Raw genomic sequence first — 9,412 nt, forward strand, 5'->3', positions numbered from 1 at the left:
AAAAAAAAAAAAAAAAAAAAAAAAGGTCATTAAAGATCAGCCGACCCCATTTCACCCCCATGGCTCCCATTCATAGCTTCCTTTTGGTTGTTCCTGAGTTGTATTTATAACAAACTGGTTAACAGGTAAAGTGCTACCTTGAGTTCTTACAGACTGGATGCGTGACAAGGAAACTCCTGAACTGGAGTTGGAAGGAAATGTAGGAAGCTCAGCGCCCAGTTCGTGGCTGAACAGAAAGTGAGGAAAGTTTCATGGGACTGAACTCTGGGCAGTGTCGAAGCTGAAATGAATTGTAGGGCAGGTATCAGTTGGGAGGAATCGGAACACATGCAATTCGCTAGTCCTCAGACTCTTGATAACACATGGTTGGCAAGAGAGACTAAAGGGTGGGGAATCTTTGATTCCTGAGCGGCCACATGGTCACCCACATATGTACAAGGAGCAGTCCAAAGGCAAAGGTTACCAGTGGGGATCAAAGATGGATTAATGCCAGGAGAATTAGTTCACTGGATATTTTAAAAGCCCACGCTAGAAAGAAAAAAAAAACAAACAACAACAAAAAACCAAAATCCCTTGCTCACTGCTGTATGTAGAAGCTAAAAAGAAATTAAAGGATTGCTAGATTAGACCTCAGGTTGGATTAAGCTCAGATTTCAGCTGGTCCACACTTGACCACGAGCCTCAAAGCCACCACCCACGAAATGGAAAAATTATGTATCAATACAAAAGTGTACTTCTGATCATAAAAGCAGTCCATGGGGAAGGGCAAAACTAGGAAACCACTGAAGCCAGCATACAGTGTGAGGGTTCTCATGAAGAACCTTTACGACAGTGACTTACTTATGTTTGGTTTTTTGAGATGGGGTCTCACTATGTAGTTAGGATGGCCTTGAATTCCTGGTAACCCTCCCAAGTGCTGAGTGTGGTTATAGGCATGCACCACTGCTCCTCATTGACAGTGACTAATTTAGCAGCAGTATCTCTGTCAGTGCTGCAGAGCAGCATATGCTTGGGTTGGTGTAAGAGCCACAGATACACACAGGTTATCCTGAGGGCACAGCCAGCTCTTGGACTGGGTAAGAGCTATGGCTGGGACTGTTTGCCCTGAGAGGAGCACAGGCTGGCCTCCCCAGGAAATGCCAAGTTTCATCAGATGCCCGATGAAGCAGTTGATCCCTTACGTATGGCAGCCCTGTGGCCTTAGTTTTATGGCGATCAGGATATTCACCCACTGAATCTTCCTGCCACTTGGAGTGCTGTGGCTAAGGAGTCCCTTTCATATGGGCACCTCTTAGAACCTGATTGTTGCAAAACTGGACAGTATGAGAAGCTTTTATTGATTTTTTTTTTTTTTGGTCCCAGCGATCCAACTTGGGTCCTTGCGCTTGTGAGACAGGCACTGGAACCACTGAGCTAAATCCCTGGCCCAAACTTTTACTGATTTTTGCTATGTCAGCTTCCTCTCACCTTACAGATGTTAATAAAAACATTAGGTTAATCAATAAAAGAATAAGAAGATAATAGAGAGGTGAGCCAAGAGATTGGTTCCAGAGGGATAGAAAGTTTTAAATGGGTATAACAAAATGGGGCAGATAAAATGGCCATCGATTGGATTAAAACAAAGGCTGTGTATGTATGTGTATGTGATTCTGGGACTTGAACTCCGGGCCTCAGCTACATCCTCAGCTGTTTTTCTTTTTTAATTTTTGAAGACAGAGTCTTGTGTTAAGTCATTAAGTTGCTCAGGGTAGGCTCAAACTTGTGATTCTCCTGCCTCAGCCTCCCAAAGAGCTGGGATTATAAGTGTGCACAACCACGCCAAGATGAAACAAAGGCCTGGGCACTATCCAGGGCTGGGTGATCCAGAGGACCCTCAACAGTTTCCTAACATTCAAGGGCTCAAACAAACCCTGGTATGTAGTGGGGACACACCTGTAATTCCAGCACTCTGGAAGCCTGAGGCAAGAGAATCACAAGTTTGAGTTCCACCTGGACAACCTAGCAAGTCTCTATCTCAAGATAAAAAATAGAGAGGATAGGTTTTGTAGCTCGGTGTGAAGGCTCTAGGTTTAATTCCCAGTACTGCAGAGAAAGAAGGGGAAAGGGGAGGAAGGAAAGATAGATGGATAGGTGGACGGACAAACGAATGGGGATCCACTGCAAAAACACACTAGTCAAGATAAAGATGAACAGAAGAGCCAAGCTCCCTTGGCTCAGCTCCCTGCCAGGGCCCAAACCCTTCCATACCGAAGTGGTCAGGGGCAGAGAAGAGAGGGTTCTGGGACTTGTGCAATGAGGTATCATGGTCCACTGATGTCTTAATACAGGCTAAGACACCACATTAGTTTAAGGTTGACAGGCTTAATGTAGAGTTTAAATGAGATTAGAATGTTTAAAATGATTTTACCCCTGGGCCAGGGATTTAGCTCAGTGGTTCCACCGCCTGCCTCACAAGCACAAGGACCCAAGTTCGATCCCCGGTACCAAAAAAAAAAAAAAAAGGTTTTACCTGACTGTCTTACGGGAATGGATCCTCTGTCTGACTGAAGAACACTTCCCCTATCTAGCACTGTGAAACAGAAAGCATGAAGCAACGTCACTGGACACTCAAGAGTCCTATGCTCACTCCATGCAAAAGGGAGGCTGGAGTGTTGTACAGACAAATCCTATCTGAGCCACGTCAGAAGCCTGGAGGGCCTGAAAGAGACAATTTCCATCTGAGGGATAAGTACTAGGTTTTAATAAGACATTACTATCCTTCTGACTAAGGGCATAAATAATCTTGCAGCCCGAAATACCCATGGCAACCTGAGTGATGTCAGAAAAGCTCTCTAGGGCGGGAAGGTGCTTGTTGTCCATAGGTCCCTAACAAAACAAACAGTTTGCACTGGATCACAGTACCAGGGACTGTGAGGAGGCAAAAAGCAGGGAGACCCTTTGCCCAGGCTGACCAGAGCTGTGTGAGAATCTCCCAGGTCCCACTGTCACTTGGCCTGTGCCTCATGAATACCTCTCAACTACCAAAAACAGCTGTTTGTTTTATGGATGTGATTTTGGTGAATGGTAAAAAACAAATCAATCTTTAGAAGGCAAAACAAAATCCACTCAGTGGCCTGACTGACCTGCGTGCTGTTTTCCCAGCAGTAACAGAAGAGCTGAATGATAAAAGCCCTTTTATCTGGGTTTTTACCCCTCACATGCAATAGCCAACAAACAGCCTAGCCATCTGGTCAAGTAAACGGACAATGGAAAACTGGATTATTAAACGTAGTACAGAACCATAATTGTCTCAGTTGAGTCTGTCTGGCCATTAAAAAAGTAACATGCGTAACTTTTAACAATATGAAGATTGCACCTATCACTATGTTAAAAATACTGGTCAAAGCTGGCAAATTCTACTGCTTTTAGCATTCAGGTTACGGGGAGCCATGCCAGCCCTCAGAATATCAGATTTGCTTTTATGATTTATAAACTAATACCCAATAAGCTATGCTGTCCACTTGACTATGACTAGCAATTGAGGGAAAGGCTGTTTCAGGACAACTAGGAGCTTCCACTTTCTGACAGGAACGACCCACATGGTTTTCTGGAGGAGCAGCAGCAGGAAGCAGAGGAGCACCTCAAAGGCGAGGGGCTAAGGGGCTCGCAGTGTGGCTAGAAGCAGGCAACTGCTTACCTCCTCTGTGAAGAGCTAGAGAAGGCAAGCAGGGCCCATGATGCCCCTAAGGCTTTCATTATCGGCAGCAGAGGTTCAACACTGGTGTTATCTCATCTTTTATTTCTCCACTATTCTTTTGAAAAGTCTTACTCCAACCTTCCCCCAGCCTGCCCCATGCATTTCTGGGCTGCAGAAGAAAGTGCCTTCCTGTGATTCAGGATCCTAGAAGAGCCTTCATCTCTTGGGTGCATTCTCTACTTAAAATGTCTAGTTGACTGCCACTGCGAAGAGGCTGTGCTGTACACATTTTCTAGACAACAGACTGAGTCTGTTTACACAGGCTACCAACCAGAAATTCAAATCAGTCTAGACAGAAAATTCCATCGATGAGATCCACCTACTTTAACTCTCTTTGGGTTTTCACAGCAATTATTTAGCCTATGAAACATTTACAAATTTTATGGAAACATTTATCAGTGAGTAGGAAATGTGTATATTCTGAATCCCCTTTCAGTCAGGAAAGGTGAAGGGGGCACCAGGGTACAGGTCAACACAGTAACTCCTGGATTTAATTTGTTTAAGCAAAATACCTTTCTCTAATGGGAAAAGCCGTTGTCTGTCAAAAATCTGCATTTACACAGGCTTTCACGTCATACTCCACAAGGACTTGGTGGACCACGTTCTTCCAGAACCGATGGAGTCGGTAACTGCACAGCTGACACCAAAAGGGTGGGAAAGGGAGGAAGGTGGAATGCCACAGCTGCAGAGCCGGCACAGTGGTGACATGCTTGGACAGACTGAGCTGGGTCCTGGTGCCACCTCTCCTCTGCTGCCCCGTCCTGGGTGGTCCCTTTGCTTTTCTGATCCTGAATTTCCCTTGATGACACATTGCTGACAGAAACATATCATGCTGATTACTGGGATTAACTGGAGAGAATTCCAAAATATACACGTGCTCTTTTAGCACAAGTCCTGACAGAGTGATTTTTGTGAATGGCTATAAACTTGGCCATAAAACCTTTCTTTCCATATGACACAGAAAGAAAAAAAATGTCTAGTTCTAGTAGCTGGGTGTGATGATACAGGCCTGTAATTACAGTTACTCAGAGGCTGAGCCAGGATCATGAGTTGGAGGATCCTGAGTTTGAGGCTAGTAGGAGAAACACAGTGAGATCTTATCTCAAAAAATAAATACATCCAGCATGGGGGAGGCTGAGGCAGGAGGATCACTAGGAGTTTAAGGCAAGCCTGGGCTACATAGTGAGAATTTGTCTCAAAACAAAACAACAAAAACAGCAGTACCTCAGTTCATGAGCTTCATTCTCTCCACAATTCTGGTCACACACCAAATTGGATGAGAGCTAAACCAGATTTCCCCATAAAGTCAACATTGAACCTAACCACCGAATTTAATTCAGTTCTCATTCAATCTGGTTTATAAGCAGAATCGTGGAGAGAATGAAGTTCGTGAACCAAGGTACCACAGTAAAATTAGTCCTGTAATTTCAGGATTCACTCTGTTGTTATGAGTATAAGACCAAGTTAATGAAAAAATATTTAGGGTACAAAAACATGTCCATAAATATTTTTCTTCATTTGAAACTAAATAAATTGGCAAATATGCGTTGACTCAAACTTCTTAACAGACTCCTCCTTAAACCAACAGGATAAACTGGTCATATAGATCAGAAGGATAAGGGTTCAGGACAGACAATGAGACATAAAATGCTATTTAAAAAAGGAAGTGTGATAATGGAAAGCTTTGTTTTGTTTTTCAAAAAAAAAGCATGGCACAGAGCATGACAGAACACTTATTAAGTTTCTGTTTATTTGTGTTTTGTTGGGTAGCACTGGGGATTGAACCCAGGGCTTTGCCTGTTGGGCAAGCACTACCCTAAGTCACATCCTCAGCCCAAACCTTGACTGCTGAGCGAAGTTACAATTTAAATACATTAATATGCTGGATCTTCATAATTTAACATAAGTACAATTTACAGAGAATTATATGGAACTAATAACACTATTAGTAATTATAATCACATCAGCCATCATTTGGACAGTGTCAGTTACACCCTGAGTACTCTGTATAGGCTTCTTACTTACCCTTTACAATCAATCAGCTGGGGATAAAAACTGTCACCCCACAGAGGAGGGAAGTGACAGGAAGAGTAAGAACTCTGCCCATGGTTACATTAGTAAGGGACACATAGAGATTTGAACCCAGGATTGTTATGACTTCCAAAATCAATACAAGTTAAACATCCTTAACCCAAAATGAAAGGCTCCAGAACCTGAACCCATGTGAGCACTGACATGATGCAGCTCCCAACCCTACCTTCTTCAAGAAAAAGGAAGAAGAAACTTATTTAAAAATTTTAACTGCAAACGGACAGTTTATAGGTGATGCTGAGTACTCAGAAAGATGGCAGGAGGAAGAGAGAGAATTCAGTCTGGCCATGAGAGAGGAATTTCCCAACAACACCGAGACATTGGAATATACCATCAAAGAACATCCTGTAGCACAACTGAGAGAAAGCACAACCTCATGATGGGCTGTCAACACACAAATAGTGTCAACACACACACAAGATGGGGAGTACAAATATAGCCTACTTGGCTCAGCCTCATTTATAATTTAAAATAGAAAAATAAAAACAACAGCAGTGTAAAATAAGCTTGACAGCAGCAGTTGGGAGATTGCACTACAACTCACTCTGCCAGACTAAACACAAATTTAAATTAGTAAAATCTTAACCCAAATGTCACATTTTCCAAAGGATCCATCCACAGATTCCATTTTATAATTTCCTCACTACCCATGATAATTTAGAATTGATAATTTCCTCACTACACATCTCTATTTCTTCTGTAAATTCATTCTCAGATGGGAACTGGTATCTTAGTCTAGGATCAACATTAGTTACTGCAAATGTAGTGGTTAAAAAAGTCCTACATCTGTTAGTTTCTTTCTTTTCCTTTTTTTCAAAGGCGGGGGTAATTGAACCCAGGGCCTTTCGTGTGCAAGGCAAATGTTCTACCACTGAGCCCAGTTTGATATTTTTAAAGTGTGTGTTTGGAGAATTTTGAATAAATAATTATCATAAAGATAACTTCTCTCTTCTATGTCTTAAAACAAAACACCCAAGGCCACAGACACAATTTGAGTTCACTGTGAACTGGGAAAGTCACACTGTCCCCCTGTACACCTCTTCCTCCTGCGTGTGAGTGCGATGCTAAAAAGGCCAGCGTCAGTGCTGTCACTTCCTCTTCTCAGTGTAGCCGAGTTTTCCTAGGCACCTTTACTGATTTGTGAAGAGTGGGAAGACTACAGGTTCCCTCTCATTTCCCGCTCTCATTATGAAAAGAAAGAATGTTTCTTTAATGATGACTATGAATTGACAGAAAAAAGGCCATTTTTTATTAAAAAAATAAATACAACAAAATCTTTCAGGGTAATACTTTTTATACTCTTTGCTGTTTCTCTCCATAGCTGCTGTGGCCACAAAGAAAAGCTACACTGCAGCCATTAGTCTCATTCATACCTGCTCCTTCGATGGGAAACAAAAGACTCCTGAATATTCATTATTTGGTTCTAATAATATAACTCAAGGTAACACAGTAGTTGAGGGCACAGGTACCTGTTTTTAAAAAATGAAGGGCAAAGAACACCCACCTTGTGAGTATAGAAGGATCTGCATTTCTAACAGAACACAGGTGAACACCTGCACCAGATTCTCCAGTCCCAGGAGCTCAAAGGCCTCTCGAAGAGGGTAGTCAGAGAGGGGGAGTTCACTGGGCCCAGGCCTCTGGCAGATGACAGGTTCATAAACGCCGTAAAACTTCAGTGACCGCCCCGGAGGCGGAAGGGGTACTTCATACAGAATATTATGGATGTAGCTTTCCAGGGGCAAGGGTGGCGGCTGCTGTGAGGTAACTGCTTTGTGAAGCTGGATGAGGAACTTTTTGCAGGCCTGCATGAAGGGGAGTGGGGTGATAAGGCAGATACTTTTCGAAACATACAGAGTGTCTCTGTTGATATCATAAGAGTTGTACCGCTGGAGTTTCAGAAGGGAGGTGGAGTCAGCCTCATCAGCACTGCTCGCCAGTGAGTCCATGCTGCAGGAGGAGGAGGCGCAAACGCTGCTGCAGTGCTCCGCGTTGTGCATCTGGTACAGAGTCTGCATTGCTGTGCAGATCTGCTTGCTTGTAACTTCTTCATAGAAAGTGAGGACAAAGCCATAGGTTCGAGAGCCATCTTCCCGAGTAATTATAAACGAGTGGAACTGAGGGTCTTTATTGTCGCTCTGTGTCCTAAAAGACAGCCCTTTGGGCATGCATAGCTGTGGAGGAAGAGGGGAAGCATCAGAGCACAGCACAAAAGGAACTTCAAACCAGAACAAAGGCTGTCTTTCAACCTGACAAGACTCAAAAAGAGAAGTTGTGTCCAGATTTAACCCCACCCCGCTACGCCCCTGCTACCCTGGCAGAACTGTTAAGCCTGTGTGTCTCACTTGCACATCATGTATGTATACAGGGGAAAAGTACTCCCTGTGTGGGCACGGCATGGAGCTTTAATAAGAATGAGAAGATCTTTGATTTGGTTTCAGGAAGCCTCCCACCAAGCCTGCGACCTTGAACAAGACCTGTACCTCCTTGGGCACTTCAGTTCCTCTTTCTCCTACAGCACCCCAGTGACTTGAAGACAGACTGAGTATGCAAAGATGCTCTGTAAATGCTTAATTTTCAGCACCACTGTTTTAGTAATGATAATCACGTTTCAGAAGAATAAGGAAATAGACGAAAACTCATTTGATAAAATGCTAAGTGGAAAAAAATAAACAAAAAGGAAAACAACAGTATGATTTTTCACTGTTTTGTGAAGAATGATACTTACCTTAGAAAAATAAACTTTGAGCTGGGGATTTAGCTCAGTGACACTGTGCCTGCCTTACAACCCTACAGTCCTGAGTTCAATCTCTGGTACAAAAAAACCCAAAAACCCCAAAAAACAAAAAAACAAAACAAAAACCAAAAACTGAAAGTTAAAAACTTATTTTCTGAAGCAAAAGGTAGGAACAGGATATTTTAGATTATTTGAAATCTGAGTAGGCCTTAGATTGACTGGGGTAGTCAAGCTTGGGAGCAAAATTACCCAGGGAGCTATATTTAAGATGCTTAAAATACACAAGAAATTTGAATTCTTTAAAAAAAACTTTAAAAATTACAGAAAATTTAAAACTTACTAAAAACAAAAGAACTCGTAATTCAACCATATTCATGCACAGTCATTATTCATTTTTGTTTACTTTATACTGTATGTGCTTTTTGCATAATTTTACTGTACATCATTACATTTTTCTATTTTTTCTAGATTTAATAATCAATCTGGTGCAAAATTTAGACATTCTCCAAAAGCCCCACATTACCAAGAAAACTTGATTCACCTTACAAATTACATATCCTTCTTGCAAACTGTCAACATTTATGAAGTGCCTTTAGGAACTCAGTCCCGTGATGGCAATAAAATAGTGGCGAAAACATGGTCCCTGTCCCCCTGGAGCTCCCAGTCTGTGAGAGGCTGTAGGCTGCTGTCACAACAAACAGCAGGAGAACATGGATTAGGAAAGAGGGAGCTTTCTGGAAAGCTGAAGTTCATACCGAGTCCTGAGCACCAGTGTAGGCATCAGCAATATCAGGACTGTAGGAAGGGGACAGCAAGTGCAAAGGCACAGAGCTGGGGATGGTGGGACACAT

The 9,412-nt window shown here is 42.6% G+C and overlaps 1 protein-coding gene across 1 annotated transcript in view; it reads right to left on the reverse strand.

The window, feature by feature from the left end:
* Dennd5b (DENN domain containing 5B) overlaps nucleotides 1–9,412 on the reverse strand; it is a 72,815-nt gene extending 63,403 nt beyond the window's left edge. Inside the window, exons 1-2 of the mRNA XM_010629001.2 lie at nucleotides 9,317–9,412; nucleotides 7,332–8,130 (exon numbers count right to left, since the gene is read on the reverse strand). Coding sequence (XP_010627303.1) covers nucleotides 7,332–8,130; nucleotides 9,317–9,412 — 895 coding nt within the window. The remainder of the gene's footprint in view (nucleotides 1–7,331; nucleotides 8,131–9,316) is intronic.

This window comes from Fukomys damarensis, unplaced genomic scaffold (genome assembly GCF_012274545.1).
Source record: "Fukomys damarensis isolate Sample0158 unplaced genomic scaffold, DMR_v1.0_HiC HiC_scaffold_15, whole genome shotgun sequence".
Classification (NCBI taxonomy): domain Eukaryota; kingdom Metazoa; phylum Chordata; class Mammalia; order Rodentia; family Bathyergidae; genus Fukomys; species Fukomys damarensis.